Below are 17041 nucleotides of genomic sequence, written 5' to 3' on the forward strand. Positions count from 1 at the left end.
TCCATCTCTACAAAAATGCCTGGCTGAACCTTTTGTTGAAGAGGATTTAATCTTGAAATACATGTTACCAGCAAACTAATGAATCATAGATGTGTCTAAAAGTTGGCTAATTCACCATATGTCAAAACTAGCATGTGATTTGATGAATGTGTTTGTTATTTTTGAAGAGCTAAATAAACAAATGAGAAGATAAGACAACAGTGAGTGATTCATAAAGATTCTGCAGACAATATCATTTCATGATTTATTGACATTTACTTTTTTCACAATAGTTTTGCTTGATATCAATATTTTCCATAAAGTTTTTTTTTTAAATTATTATTTAAATTACATTTATGTTTTAATCACATACACATTTATTGTTTCATTTTCTTATTGCAATAAACAAGAGTAGCCAGAATGAGTCAGGTATTGCTACAGTTTGCCATACAAACTCTGTATCCCTCTGATAATGAAGTTCAAAAATAATTTTATTGGCAAGACGAAATTACACCAAAGCCTCTCGGGCTCTCTCGTTCTCTGGTTCTGCTCGGAGAGAGACTGAGGGCAGAATAAGGCTAAGGCTAGGAGCCTAAACACAGCTAACATGAAGTCCAGAACATGGGAATCAGTTATTTATTTCCCGAATGTGAAAAATGAGGATGATTTAATGGCTGTTTCCACTTTGTGAACATATCTAGGACAATTTGAACATTTCAGTCATGCTACTAGAATGACTGGCCTCACAGGGATGCAAACACTTTGAAGTAGCCGAGTTATAAGATCAGCTCCATGATAAAATCCTTTCCGATTCCTCAAATCAAACAGGATTTTTGTCTCTGTCACTAAGTCAGGGCACTTTTTAGCTCCAGATCACCTCTGTACGCTACTGGTGGAGGGTCAGGAGTGAGGATATACCATCACACACTTGAATATACATGGTACACACACCAACAGGAAGGCAAGCACAAATCTTGGAACAGCATCTCACTCAAAGATGAACTCAAAGATTACTTTCCACAACAAAAAGAGCACAATGGTGGAAGCTGACACTGAGACAACTTCTTCTTTAAGTAATGGCATTAATAATATTCCTCTGCATTTTCACTAGGGTACGCTACTCACAAACAGAAAAAAAAAGCAACGTAGGGAATCCAAATAAAAAAAAACAAACAAACAAACAAAAAACAGCATGTTGAACAGATCGTCGAGCTGAAATTCTTTTACACCTGGTTTTGTACCCTGTTCCCCAAACAGAGATTCCCATAGTTTAAAGGCCCTTTAATATGAAGGGTCGGTCTCTGTGCTGAGCTATGCGTCTGTCTTTTGCTACTCCTCCCTTGCACCATTGAGGGTTCAAGATTCTTAAGGAAGGAAAAGAAAGGCCTGTGATCTGGCATGCTCCCACTCTAAACAACTCCTGACATTGACGTAACAATGATAACAAGTCACTTTGATATAAACTGCTCATTGCATTGCAATATTCAGACAAAGGTAAGACATTAGAGCTCATTGTTTCTCAATGATAGGGCACAGTGTACATCTTGTTCAAAAAAAGGGCTTTCAGCAGGAGCCAGTTGTTGCTTAGCTAGCTTTATCTGGCTTCTCATTTTATCTACTTATTTGTAATTCTGTATTCCAATTGTCTCGGAAGTCGGAGCTCTGATCTGGGAATAGTGTTGGGAATACCACAGCTAAAAGTTGGAAAACCAGTTTTTCCAACTAAAATCGAGATACTCATACCGGTACTTGAGGCTTGCAGCAGTATTTCTGATTTGTGCCAAAGAGTTGCAGTTGTATATACTATTTACATAGCTATGTGAGGACATAACATATCCAACCTATAACCTGCTGCTGCTGAACAACGCAGATGAAAGTTATCACTTTGTTGTTGAGAATTGATCCCTCGTATTTTTCGCCCAACAGTCATATTAGATAATTTGTCCAGTAACAATGACCCCTTCAGGTGATGCTCTTGTATTTCCAACCAACTTTAGAAATGCGACATTTCTTCATACTTCCAAGTATGAAGGAAATGCTTCAAAGCTGCAAGTCAGAAAATTTGCAAATGTTTTGGCACTAGTTACTGTTTGTGGCGTTACCAGTGGAAGCCAATAGTGATATATTTTAATTTTTTTTTTTTTTCCATTTTATCACTAAAAGATGTTTGTTACAGTGTTATGTGCCGCTGATTAAATGAGATAACTGTCAGAAATGCAAATGAATGATTTGCACAAGTTATGACTGCTCTATGGGATATTAAACTAACGAATACACCAACTTTCCAAAACCGGACTAAAGACATTCCAGACATTTCTGTTGAAGCCCAATTCCAACACTGAGAGGGAAAAATTAATGTTGTCCTGTGATTATGAGATAGTTCAATCATAATTATGAGATACTATCTAACAATTATTGCTAATTTAAAATAATGACTTGTAAGTCAGATCTTCCAACTTCCGAGAACAAATAGAACGCACAAGTATGTCAGGCTTGTTTATGATATCCACCAAAAATAATTTCAACCCCTTTTATTCGCTTCCTTCTCATGGATGTATTGATAAACATTCCCTACCTACAAAAATATTATATGTGTTTTTTCCCCCGATTTTGCTCATTTTTCATGTGCAGTATAAACACAAAGCAACAGTCTAAACCGAGATAAAACAAAGTGCTCACCAGTCTTTGTAAAAGAAAACAAATCATGGTGCGTGTCATGGCTTTCATTTGTAAGACAGGAAGTACCAATAGTTGCCTCGAGCTGGACTTCTGGGCTTTTGCTTCTGCGCACCTATATTATATGACTCCAGCTCAATCTCAATCTTAAACTAAGAAAGCGTGCTTTTCATCCGGTTCCCTTTCAGTTTATTGTCTGTCAGTTGTCAGACGCACTTTTTAAATTTTTTTTATTGACCCGAACAAACAAACCTTTGGATATCAGCCAGGTGAGGAGGAGGAGGAGGACTACGCAGGAATGAAAGGGTTCAACCCAGTGATGCTAAAGTTTGTCCCTGAAGAGCCTTATTGTAAGGACGCACGCAGGAACAACATAAATAGATCCGAACACGAGGTCAGGTTTAAGTCATACCTGACCACCTACACAGTAATTCAGCCTGAGAGGAAAGAGGGTAGTGACGATGCAAACGGAAAAGAGAACGCCAACTATAACCTATGCTCTTTTCAGTACCATAAACCACAACACGATACGACATCCTTTCCTCGAACATATTATGAGCTGTATAGGACTTTCGTGGTAAATACAGCAGTGCAGTATGTTCACAAGCTTGTCTCCAGCTGTTCCCGCCCTCCCCTTTCGTCTTCTTCAACGTCGTTTTCTGACTGTTATGAAAGCTGGCAGACATGCCCTGCAGCAGTGTTAGTTGGTGCGATCTATTTTAAAACACAGATTTGTTCCGGGCTATATGTGTGTGCGTGCGTGTCTGTGTGTGTGCGCGTCTGCATGCATCGTGTGGTCAATACATCCCCTGACCCGCACCGACCCTCCTCTCACCTCACCTTCTCTGGCAATGACAGGGGGCTTAGGCTGCGATCCCCTACAGTCTCTCTTATGTTCTCCTAACCTTCTCCGTCTGATGTGTTCGGCTGCGAGTACCGCCGGCCTGTCAGACAAAGTCATGTTGCATCTAGTGAGGACCTAGTGTCACAAATGGAAGAGCTGCTGGATGCAGAGGACAGTGTACAGTATTGTGGAGAGCGCCACAGCGAGCTGCGGCGGATACAGCAAAGACAGAAGGAAGTAGCTACCCTACCGATGCAACACTATTGTCCTGGTTTCTGAGGTGCATAGGGTGACGAGAAGAAGTCGAGCCGTAACAACAGGAGAAACACCCACTGCCCCAGAATAGTAATGATAACACTATGCATGGTTTGACATTTCTAGAAAGATCTGCGTAGTCTGTGTAGTTTTTTGTTTTGTTCTTTTCTATATTGAGGTGGCCTCATTTTGGCCACAGTGCAAGGGAAGGACTAGGGAAAATGGGAAATGTACAAGAGAGTACGATGCATAATGAATTCTCTCCTTCACTCATCTTTTCTACAGAGCCATCAGAAGTCCTTTGAAAAAGAAGGCGAGTGAGTGGAGAGTTTTAGGTAAAGGGAAAAAGAGACACATAATACTTGTACTCCTTCCCACTGTTCCTTTCCCTTGCTAAACTACTGGATGTTTCCCCCCTTAACAATTGCTGTTTGTTGAACTTTTTTTTTTTCTAGCTTCACAGTGTGCTTTTGGAGTGGATGTTTCTGACGGGATGAAGTCACAGGACGATGTGTCAGTAAGGAGAGAAGAGGATTGGCCCATGGGTGGTGCGGATGGGCCCAGGGGCAGGTCTCAAGATGGCGTGGCTGAGAGGTGGGCCTTGCAAGAGGTGGTGGGGGTGGGAATGAGGGCCAGGGGCAGCTGCGCGGAGAGCCAGCGGGTTCGAGGATGCAGCCGCGGCCATAGCTGCGGCAACGGCCAACGGGTTGGGCAACAGCCCAGCACCCAAAGCTTTGGTGAGATCCTTGGAGAAGGTCAAAGAAGACTGAAAACAGAAACCAGAGGGGGGAGAGACAAGTAGGATCAAATAATGTGATCAGTTCAGAATCATCAGTATGTCATAAATAATCAGAAGCATCAGTATGTCATAAATAATCAGATGTTCTTCAAGACCTTGTAGAAATCTAGTTTTTTTTTAATTCTAGGAATTTACTGTCAGTAATCCTTCACCTCCTTTGATTTGCATCTACAGATGACATATTAAGGAGTCTCCATACAAACTGAAATGATTGCATCTTTGGGAATGATAAATTACCAGTAAGGATGGATGAGATGGGTCACAGTTCCTTCATAATACAGCATGACCTAGTATTATCAATAGCTTCAAGACCTTCCTTCAAAAAATGAAACTGTCAATTTTTAGAGTTAATGTTAGTTTGCTGAAATGTGTAACAGGGGATAGAAGTCAAAACGTTACCGTCAGATCCGCCCCCCTGTGCTTCTTATGTCGACTGAGGAGGGGGTTAGGCTTTCCTGCCATGCCGTCCCGGTGCCGCCGGCTTGATATGTGCTAAAAACACACAACAAAGGAGACCAAGTTTGTGGTTTGGATACTTTTCTTGATTATATACTGATTCAAAAATATTTCATTCACCACTATAAGTTGTGTCCCAGCCAGCATGCATGAGTGGGCCCCACTTGGGTTTGTTGTGGGGTACATGGGTAATGAGTGGGCATGGGTTTTATCTGGGCAAACTGCATGAGACACATGTGGTTAACCTAACATGGGACCCATATGGGCTGGCCCATTTGGGCTAAATGTATGGGCCCTATTTAGCAGTGATGTGGGCTAACTGGGAATGGGACAGATGTGGGCTACGCTGTGTGGGGCCCATATGGTTTCTGTATCATGGGCCCCACATAGGAAGCCCATGTGGGCTGACCACATTAAACCCACATGACATAAACATGGGCTGACCGTACATGGGTTGGACCTGGGCATGGATATGTAGGCCCCAGTCCTATTTTATGTGGGCTAACTGGGAATGGGACAGAAATGGGCTACACTGTGTGGGGCCCATATAGTTTCAGTATCATGGGCCCCACATAGGAAGCCCATGTGGGCTGACCACATTGAACCCACATGACATAAGCATGGGCTGACCGTACATGGGTTGGACCTGGGCATGGATATGTAGGCCCTAGTCCTTTTTTATGTGGGCTAACTGGGAATGGGACAGAAATGGGCTACACTGTGTGGGGCCCATATAGTTTCAGTATCATGGGCCCCACATAGGAAGCCCATGTGGGCTGACCACATTGAACCCACATCACATAAGCATGGGCCGACCGTACATGGGTTAGACCTGGGCATGGATATGTAGGCCCTAGTCCTTTTTTATGTGGGCTAACTGGGAATGGGACAGAAATGGGCTACACTCTGTGGGGCCCATATAGTTTCAGTATCATGGGCCCCACATAGGAAGCCCATGTGGGCTGACCACATTGAACCCACATCACATAAACATGGGCTGACCGTACATGGGTTGGACCTGGGCATGGATATGTAGGCCCTAGTCCTTTTTTATGTGGGCTAACTGGGAATGGGACAGAAATGGGCTACACTGTGTGGGGCCCATATAGTTTCAGTATCATGGGCCCCACATAGGAAGCCCATGTGGGCTGACCACATTGAACCCACATCACATAAGCATGGGCTGACCGTACATGGGTTGGACCTGGGCATGGATATGTAGGCCCTAGTCCTTTTTTATGTGGGCTAACTGGGAATGGGACAGAAATGGGCTACACTGTGTGGGGCCCATATAGTTTCAGTATCATGGGCCCCACATAGGAAGCCCACGTGGGCTGACCACATTGAACCCACATCACATAACCATGGGCCGTACATGGGTTGGACCTGGGCATGGACATGTAGGCCCTAGTCCTTTTTTATGTGGGCTAACTGGGAATGGGACAGAAATGGGCTACACTGTGTGGGGCCCATATAGTTTCAGTATTATGGGCCCCACATAGGAAGCCCATGTGGGCTGACCACATTGAACCCACATCACATAAGCATGGGCTGACCGTACAATGGGTTGGACCTGGGCATGGACATGTAGGCCCTAGTCCTTTTTTATGTGGGCTAACTGGGAATGGGACAGAAATGGGCTACACTGTGGGGCCCACATAGTTTCAGTATCATGGGCCCCACATAGGAAGCCCATGTGGGCTTTCCACATCGGACCCACATGACATAAACATGGCCGTACATGAGTTGGACCTCAACAAGGAAATGTAGACCCTATAGATTTTTATGTCAGTTAATGGTACAAAACTTTGGAACATCTTAATAGAGAATGTGGTTAACCTGTAACTTTCAAACTTTTCACTATATGTCAAAAGCAAAAGCTGCAAGAGCAAGAAACTAAAAATTTGGAAAAAAAATTACCCAAAGTATCAGATTGATGGTCTTGCCAAGGCAATTTGTACTCAGTTGGCCTCTAATGTAGTTGATATGAAGTGTAGAAGCAATTGCATAAGCTTTTCTGTCTACAGAAGGAAAAGCTTTCCTTGGATGGTTACCTCGTCTTGGAAGTCACCAAGGTGTATTGTATTTGTACCTAAAACATGCTCACTATGTGATCTCTGTGTCTGGCTCATTTACTAACACCGACATGACACTACGCTTCCAAAAAGACCAGGATATTGCCATTAAAAAATAATGCTTCAATGCTTTATTTTTTAAAACAGTTCAGTATTGTTCTTACTACACTTTGAACACCTAACGGTTTTTCTTTTTATTATTTACACTAGAACAGTCCAGTCCAGTCTGGATGTGATTTTTGAGACATAATCTGTTTTAAATATGCACCATGTATATGTAATCTTCTGCTCACTCAAAATTAGGTTCAGATCTGGACTTTTCACCTTGCTTTTTTTAATGCAAAGGGTTTATTGCAGCTTTTTCACAACAGGATTTAATTCTTATTTGGAGAAATTGTTCAGATCAGACCATTGTGAAAAATATTACAAAATGTTTAGAAAATAAATTTAAGCAAAACTCATTATCAAGTGAGAAAGACTAAAATTTTGAGCATCTGTTTCATATATCTGCAAACATTTTCCAAGTTGTCAGCATAAATAAAATGAAATAAAAACTTAACATTTCTATTAATGATTAATTTTATATATTTTAATCTGGTAGCAATGATCTTTTTAACCTTTTTATTACTCTATTGCAGCGACGTCAAACTCCAGTCCTCAAGGGCAGGTGTACTGCAGCGTATAGATGTGCCTCTCCTGCGCCACACCTGAATAAAATAATTAGTTCATTAAGGCTCTGTAGAACTTATCTACACAAGGAGGAGGTCATTAAACCATTTCATTCCAGGGTTCTGTACATGTGGCACATCTATACGCTGCAGGACATGGAGGACTGGAGTTTGACACTTGTGCTCTTGGCACCTTTGCCAATAAAGATTGGTGAATTGAAGTAGGCATTTTACACATCCACTAAAGAAAATAGTTCCAAAGAACATTTGAATAAGGAGGACGACCGTATTTATTTATTTTTGTTTGAGCACGTTTTTGAGTGTTACATCGGTTTTACATTTGTTAAACCGATGTAACACTCAAAATTAATCTTGTGTTTCTTGGAAAACGTAAAATTAACTGCGGATGGATATGCGGTTTCACACTCCAACGTATTCTCCTCATCAGTCCGTTTGCGCGAATCTGCAGGTTGACTGTCCTACTGAAACAATCTGTAAGTACTTCTCTTCTGTCTGTTTTACGTATTATATCAAATTTTAGGGAGATTTTAAATCGCCAGTTAAAGAAATGTGCTGGTCGTAACAGATCGGATGACCGCACCCCAAAAGATTATTTATGTTTTTTTTTTATCCTTTCCTGTGACAGTTTTTTCTGATATTGTTAAAACACAATAAATAATCTACCATCAATAAGATAAGAATATTTTGGTGCAGAGCGATTTCAAACTCCGTATTGTTTTGAGCCATAACATTTTCAAATAATGCGGCGCCATTATTTGCTGAGCTACCATTGGTTCATTTGAGCGCTAACCCGGCAGAATAAATTCGGTTCACTAAAGAATCTAAGTTGCTAGCAGAATTTGTTTCAGTGTCTTGACACAATAAAAACACTTGCATGATTTAAAAAGAGTAACTATTGTGATTTCATTCTATGTACATGGGCTTTTAATAATCTTTCTCACAATCAGTTAAACCAGCATGCATGGGTGGGTCTCATGCATGCTGGCTTGGCTGGGACCCACCTATGCAAGGGTGCTTTTTTTATTTTAAATGAAACTGCATTGAACGTTTTGTTGTGGGCTAGATTAGTAGTGATTGGGCATGGATTTTGTGTGGGTGACTGCATGAGCCCCATATGTTTAACCTAAGATGGGAGCCATATTGTTGACCCATTTGGGCTAATTGTATGGGCCTTATTCAGCATTAATGTGGGCTAACTGGGAATGGGATAGATATGGGGCCCCTGGCGACCTGTCCAGGGTGAACAGCCCGGAAAGTAGCCGGGGATAGGCACCAGCAACCCTCCTGACCCCATTAGGGACAAAGGGTGTATAGAAAATGGATGGATGGATGGATGGATATGGGGCCCACTTGGTTTCAGTATATTGGGCCTAAAAGCTTTTTTGTAAATAAAATAAAGGCATAGCAGTTAATATTTTTAAATCATGTTTGTTTTATCATGTAAGTGACACTTTAAAGTGTTTTGTTTTCTCATAATTTGTTTCAGTCTGCAGCTGTTGTGTGTTGGTCTATAGACTAGTCTTCAGTGGCCAAGCCTGATTCAATGATTGAAAGATGAAGAATTTCTCTGATATTTTTGCAATATTTTGCTAGCACTTATGTGAAATATACTTATATTTAAGTGTAGCTCTTGTTCTTTTATGTGTACAATATTTTAGGATTTATTAGTAATATTTATTAGTGATTTTTCTAAACTACTCTTAAGATTAATACTACTGTCAGTCCTGTCACAGTACCAAATAAATGAGGATAATTGCATTAGTGAAACTGTTCAGTGTTTACAATATAAGGCTTCAGTGATTAATCTATACAAAGGCTGATTTGCCTTAAATATATATAGGCTTTTTGAAAAGCCCAAATGTTATTTTAACTGGACTAATAAATATTTTTCGCAGACTTCAAGAGCATCAACCTGTGAAGATCGCCTTTGACGATTTGAAAAAGGTAAATTAATACAAAAATTAAGCATAAGTGGGAAATAATAACAAACTGATTAATAAAAATAAAATGTATCATGTATTCTGATTTCAAAATGTTGTCTTATTATTGTCATTATACCTAAGGTTGCCATGGTTACAGAAATTGGAGGAGTGTCCAGCTGTGCGAGTCCTCATGCCCCATGAATTGGCGGTCCAGTTCAGCCTTTTTGGACGACATTGGAAACACAAGCTCCGTGACCCGCGTCTCTTTGAAGTTGTGTATGGTAAATATCAATTTTAATGGTCAGAGTAAATTCTTTTTCCACTTTTCTTTCTTAAACATATGTTAATTTATTTTGGTTGTTATATGCTTTTTGTTTGGTATTTTTAGTAATCTTTTAGGTTAAAAACTGAGACTTCAATTTTTGGTTTTATTTTCATAGTTTTCTTTCATTGTGTTGAGAACTTAAAAAGTTTTGTTACATGACAAAATTTGAAGGTAATATTGTTTGTTTTTCAAACAGTATTAACAAAATCTACAAAACCATAATAAAACCTTTCTTATGCCAGTAGTTGATTTATATAGATGGATATATTTAAAATTTACCATAAGAATATAGTTTTTGTACATCATAATAATGACTCAAGAGTGCTTTTGATTATGGCAGATCTCTGCAAGCATTTTTGCCCCATGAAGGGGGAGATGCAAATCTCATAAATTTTACACTGTACTAAAGTAAAATACTAATACAATTTCTACCTTTGCTTGTTATTTTAGGGACACTTAAAAGAAATGGATCCATCTACAGAATCACACAAAGATATGGAAAAGGCACTCTCAAAGTGGTTTACTGGAGCCTGTGACTGGTGGAAATAGGAAAGTTAGAACAACTAGGGAGGCTGTCAGTTCAAACTCAGGTGGGCAGATCTTTCAAGATGGACAGTTTCAATAATGTATGAGAGCTTTCTAAGTTTAAGCATGCATGTGACATGAAGGTTATTCTTAAAAATGTTTGACAAAACGGTATTGTGAAAGATCTATATAGCTCTGGGTATGTATATACATATATATCTACAGTACAGACCAAAAGTTTGGACTCACAGTTGTGTCCAAACTTTTGGTCTGCACTGTATGTTATATAGATGGTATTTAGATTTATACATTAATATAGATCTTTACAGATATATGTAGGTGTCTTTATATGTGTGCAGCTATAGATATATGTTCATTAATCTATATTTATAGATCTGTTTATATGTTTGTTATAGTAAACTAGTTTCTGTTTTCAAAATGCCATGTGAATAATTGTTTTTTTATTTTATTTTTTTAACAGCGCATTTTTGTTGTGGCACCATTTGCTGAGTGTTAATGAAGTTCTAATAATTGCTGTAGTGAGGTAAAAAATAACTTCTGACAATATTTCAAATTACAAAATAAAACGCCTTGACCAAAATAAATTTTTCATCTCTTTTTTTTTCTATTGCAAGTTTTATGCTAACACATTTTAGGACCTTTGTTTTGTTGATCAAGATTGCATATCTAAGAATGTAATTCACTTCCAGGTTAGGTGAGAAAGACCCCATTGTTCCTACAAGGATAAGGCATCTGGGTCCCACTGAAAACCCAGTTAAAGCCCATTAAAATATACCTGGGCAAACCCATGTGGGGCCACCATGGAAACCTTGGACAAACCCACTTGTTACCCATATTCTAGCCCAGATCAGACCCAATTGGGACCTAGGTAAATATTGCTCAAGGCACCTTTGGGTCTCATGTAAGATAACCATCTGGGCCCCACTGAAGACCCAGTCAGAGCCCACTGAAATCTACCTGGGCAAACCCATGTGGGGCCACCTGGAAACCTTGGACAAACCCACTTGTTACCCATATTCTAGCCCAGATCAGACCCAATTGGGACCTAGGTGAATATTCCTCAAGGCACCTTCGTGGGCCTCATGTAAGATAACCATCTGGGTCCCACTGAAGACCCAGTCAGAGCCCATTAAAATCTACCTGGGCAAACCCATGTGGGGCCACCATGGAAACCGTGGACAAACCCACTTGTTACCCATATTCTAGACCAGTTCAGACCCAATTGGGACCCACATAAATATACCTGAAAGCACCCAAGTGGGCCACAGGTGGGCCTCATGTAAGATAACCATCTGGGCCCCACTAAAGACCCAGTCAGAGCCCATTAAAATCTACCTGGGCAAACCCATGTGGGGCCACCATGGAAACCGTGGACAAACCCACTTGTTACCCATATTCTAGCCCAGTTCAGACCCACTTGGGACCCAGATAAATATACCTGAACGCACCCTAGTGGGCCACAGATGGGCTTCATGTAAGTTAACCATCTGGGCCCCACTGAAGACCCAGTCAGAGCCCATTAAAATCTACCTGGGCAAACCCATGTGGGGCCACCATGGAACCCGTGGACAAACCCTTTTGGGACCCATATTGACAGCCCTCTTTTAACCCATATGGGGCCCACCTAGGTATGCTGGCTGGGGTTTAAAAAAAATTTATTTTACTGACTATCACAAGATGTTGTGAAGTCTGAATTTAAATTCAGGAAATGTATGTTATTCAGATTCAGTGTATGGAAAACAATATAATACATGCTTCTCAAACTCAAAGAGAAGGACAATAAAAAAATCTTCCACCTACCTGTTTGAGTTGCAGTTCAGAGTTCACCCGCACGTTGCAAATCTCACAGTGGAAGGTTCGTTCCTGAGTGTTGGGGTCCACCGGCCCCCCTCCCTGCTCTCCAATGGGCTTTGGACCCAGGCGAGGGTACGCCTTAATAGGACCAAGCCCGCTTCGTGCCTCCAGTATGGTTTTGTGTTTAGTGCCTGTAGGCAGATAAACACCCACAAACAAACAAGAACAATAAGAAAAACATTTTGTAAAAGTCTTCTGGATAGAAAAATGTTAACACAGAGGGCAAAAATAATGCAGATTAGCTTGATCTCCATTATCACAAAATGACTAGATATTGTCAACTTCCTCTGTAAAATAAATTAAAACATGATGCATCACTATTCAGCTCAAATTACAGATGCAGAAACAATGAAATAGAAGGAAAATAATTTAACTTGACAAGACTGTGAAATACTGCATGGCTTCATCAAAAAAAAAAAAAAAAAAATCAATAACCATTAAAGTGGAACAAAAATCTGAACTCCTCAGGTTGAGAGCTTTTGTCCACAAGATGGCAGTAAGAAGACAGCTATGAAATTGTCAGTGTGCGACATCAGATAAAAATAACCTCTCATGTTGATACTTTAGTAACTTATTAAAAATATAAAAATAAAATTTTGCAAACCACACTACATTATGTACCATCTATAGTTTGAGAAAAAAAAATACCACTATTAAGAAAGTAAAAAAAATTGCCATCTTTCTAAAACATAACATACATATTTTAGTCATGAAAGTGCTTGATTATATAAGCTTATAATACTGTTAAGTGCATCACTAAATTGGGTCAAAATACAGAAGACATGTTGAATTAGACATTAAAAACAAGTAAAAATGGAATTAAAAATAGAAATAATACTACTACACTCCCCAGAAATGAAAGGAAACCATTCAACCCTCATCAGCTCTAACTTTGAAACAGTTTGAATTGAATTTGAGTCAATTTTTTTAAATCTCTTTGAACAAAGCAAAGGTCACCCAGAGGAAGGAGAAATTATGAGTGGGGTGCAGTGTGCAGAACATGGAGGCGTCGCCGCAGAGATACAACTGCACTGATAAGTTTTACTCGAAGCCAAAAATGTGCTCTCTGTTTTATTTTGGTCTGAGCACTGAGGATGGCCCTGGAGATCCATTTGTCTTTGTAAGCTTGACTCACTTTATAAACACAAGTGTGGATGGCTTTCACTCCAAGAATCAAAAACAGGAAATGTTTGGAATGAAAACAAAATATTGAAATGAAATTACTTTGTAATCTTTTTTCTTTATTTTTTTTTTGCCATTTTTGCGTATTTGGCTCTTGATCCTTCTGTCACGCACTTGGTTCAAGCATCTGTCTCTGCATGACACATGCTTTATTTTTAAACTGTGAAACTGTAAGAATTTTTTTTTTTTATTTTAAGAATGACTGAGGGTAATTGTTTCCATATTGTCTTCCTCCAACTTTCAGCTGGTTTGACTTTAAGTTTTCCAGGCCCTGAACTCTAGAAATACCCAGCAGGCTGAGATCCAGGACTGTGATAAGGGGTTAATAAATTAAAGCACTGTGTGTTCTTTTACTTTCAACATGCATCTGCATTTTGATGAGAAACACTGGTATTCACTGGCTCTAGTGGAGATGTGCAACACAAATTGGTCTGCAGATAAATGAAAAAGGAGTCAATCAAAAAGGGGTGAAAAATAAAATCGAGGAAAATTGTGCTATAATGGTGGTAGTGACCACCTTGCTATTGCTTATCCCACATTAAAATGGCCTTATTGGCTGAGGAAGCTGGATCTAATCACCCCGGATAAGCAGGGTGTATTAATCAATAATTTTCCAATTCGTTATTGTACTGTGTCTCTTGCTGCTATTCAGTGCGGCTGGATACAAATGCACACCACTGTTTTATCTGAACAAAGTATAATTTCCTTCCACTAGCAATTGTGCAGTACATGTTTATTTATCAAATATAATCCCAATAAAGCACATTAAAATTTATTAGGAATTAATGCTTTTGCACAAACTTTTTAAACTTTTAAACAGTCGTCTTACATGCAGACTGACTGTAAGTCTGTCTGGAAGGATTAAAGTGAGCAATTGGCATCTCAGGGATAATTGTATCCCTGAGATGCAATTGGTGAGAATGTGTCATGTTTCAGAGCTGTCTGGTACAATGTGTCCAGTGGTATTGTATATTCCTATTTACACAACCCAGCCATTGTCATGAAATGTTTAGATGGAGAACTTTAAGAGAGTACAGATAATGGACCTCGTGGAAATGACAGAAGTAATCTTGATTCAGTGGATTTGGGGTTATGTCAAACATTACAGGCCTGTGTGAGAGAAGAAAGGGAGCTTTCTGTTGAGTGTGAACACAAGGTTAGAAACTTTGACACGACTCTTGAGACCTAGAATGAAATTCTCAGTTACATGGGCCGGGAATGTCAGTGTCAAACAGATCATTTATCTGCTGATCAGTGCAGTTCTTAGTGTCCTCTGTTGTGTCACGTTCAACACTTCATTTAAAGCTTTCTTAATCAATTTCACTTAAAGATCCACATAGAAATCAGCTACTGGTATGAACTGATTGATTTTTAGCCTAAATCAACTCTAATTGGTGAGTGGCAGATAGAAACTTTGAAGTTGGAACTGAAGGAAGAAAACAGATTTTCCCCACTAGTTATTCACCAGCGAAAACAAAGAAACAAGTATTTTAAAAGAATTCAAGACCCTCATTAAACATCCGAAGTCGTGAAGTTTTAATTTCTTTAAACTTTCACCTGAACTGCTCTCTGTCTACACATATCAAGCATGTTTTGGGGTTTTCATTTTATTCAGAATTCAGCTATTACCCACCTTTGTTGTGGGCTTCCAGCTGTGAGAGTGAATTGACAGCCACCTTGCACAGTGCGCAGTACAGCAGCTTTTTGGCCTTATCTTCCTCCGTCTCCGGGTTGGACGGGCTGCTGGAAGCCGGAGTGGCTGACACTCCTGAAGCTGGTGGTCCAGACCCGGGGTGGTCTGAGCTGGCGCTGCCACAGCCGGGGGAGGAGCTGGTAGGGGGGACCAACGGGGGAGTCTGAGTTGGAAGACGTGGGCACACTGACGTCAGGGGCGAATCCATGGGTGGGGTGGGTGGATTGGGTAGTGAGGGAAGGGGCCCTGAAGCCAGAAGGGGCTCGCTTAACTGCGACAGAGGTCGTGTATCATCTGGGGAAATTAAAGGAAAAATGAGAAAACAATGTGTCAAAAACCCAATTTTATAGAGCCAAGAGAGTAGCTGAAACAGTTAACTAAAGATATGTTCTCGTTGAAATATAATTTTATTAAATGTAACCACACTGTCAACCACTCCCTCTTGGATATAGCAGTTTTGGTCCGCTCCGTAGATCAAACAAACCAACAAAGGGCTTTTGGTATCCTGTTTTTTTATTTTTTTTTTTATTTACTATGCTGTAATTCATAATGGGTTTGAAAAAGGCCTTTTAATTAAAAGTTATGCAGAAAAGGAAATACCAGACTGCTGTATGTAAAGGGAGGAACGTGCATCTAACATGTCTGAGAGCTTCATCGTTCCTTGATGTGGTCTGGCTGTGTTAACATTTACCAAAGAGACAGTATGTTTCCACATCTGTCCAAACACCTGTTATTATAATTAAAAAAAAAAAAATTGGTTAAAACAGTAATGATTCAGTTCATAAATTCCAGAAGCATTTTATTAAACAGTGGCGCCAGTATAGCAGCCTTTCTCCTGTCAGACTGCCGCAGGGCAGCTGTGGATACAATCCAGTAGCTGGCCATCATGAATGGGAATGACTGATCTCATTGTAGCACGTCTTTGAGTGTCCTAATAAAGCGCTTTATAAGTCTGATGTCATTTTATTTCATTCTTTATCTTTGCCTGTGTGTGCACTGGTGGTTCCTGCAGGAACGGTGCCCTGGGCAGCAACTTGTCCAGGCTTTGACCAGTCTATATGTTGAAGTTTGTGGACTCCCGTCAGTATGTGGGGGGGCTTGACTCTAAAATAATACAAAATTCAAGCTTTTGCATGTTCACTGATAGAAAGGCTATATAAATCTCAGATTCCTTTTTAATGCATCTGTTTTCAGAGCAGCATTTTCTAGTTTGGGTTTAATCAGTCAAAAATATTTTTGTTTTTGAGCTAAAAATAACGGAAAGGCCCCTTAATTTAGTGCTGAGTTGGAAACAAGGGACAGGGAAGTTGTTCAAGGCCTAATTAAGAGGTAACATTGTATAATGAGCATTGTATCCTGGGGCATAAAAACTGCCTCCACCTGTGTGAATCTATACTTCTGTCTTGTTTTAATCAGTTTCCATATACAGCGTCCCCCCATTCTTAGTTATGATGCATAAAAATCCTTAAAATAAAATCCTCCATTGAATCCATGCTCTTATAATGAAAATTTTGAATTTAATTTGAGTATGCTCAATTACATTTGAATATTCTTATTTGTTTTCAAGTTAATAAAACAGGAAAGGAAAATAAAAAAAAAGAAAAAGAAATAAAAACTAAATCTTCTGGTGTTTAACAAAAATGTTGAGAATTAATTAGAAGCTTTAAAGAGCAATGATGTCATTATCTGGACTTTCTGTATTTTTTTAAAGACCGTCCAGGAACTCCAGTGTACCGTAAGGGACAC

At 39.8% G+C, this 17041-nt stretch overlaps 1 protein-coding gene and 1 long non-coding RNA gene across 4 annotated transcripts in view; one reads left to right on the forward strand and one right to left on the reverse strand.

Moving 5' to 3' along the window:
• Positions 1-230: 230 nt before the first annotated feature.
• The window catches only part of znf385a (zinc finger protein 385A), a 76941-nt gene continuing 60130 nt past the window's right edge, over positions 231-17041 (reverse strand). For all 3 annotated transcript variants that reach the window (XM_044114010.1, XM_044114028.1, XM_044114020.1), the window contains 4 exons: positions 15236-15589; positions 12367-12551; positions 4953-5045; positions 231-4520 (listed from right to left, as the gene is read on the reverse strand). In XM_044114010.1, coding sequence (XP_043969945.1) covers positions 4269-4520; positions 4953-5045; positions 12367-12551; positions 15236-15589 — 884 coding nt within the window. In that variant the 3' untranslated portion in view covers positions 231-4268. The remainder of the gene's footprint in view (positions 4521-4952; positions 5046-12366; positions 12552-15235; positions 15590-17041) is intronic.
• LOC122829462 lies at positions 8381-11013 on the forward strand. Its single transcript, XR_006370362.1, has 3 exons — positions 8381-9717; positions 9837-9976; positions 10471-11013. It is a non-coding gene; the product is annotated as an uncharacterized LOC122829462 (long non-coding RNA).

This window comes from Gambusia affinis, linkage group LG01 (genome assembly GCF_019740435.1).
Source record: "Gambusia affinis linkage group LG01, SWU_Gaff_1.0, whole genome shotgun sequence".
NCBI lineage: Eukaryota > Metazoa > Chordata > Actinopteri > Cyprinodontiformes > Poeciliidae > Gambusia > Gambusia affinis.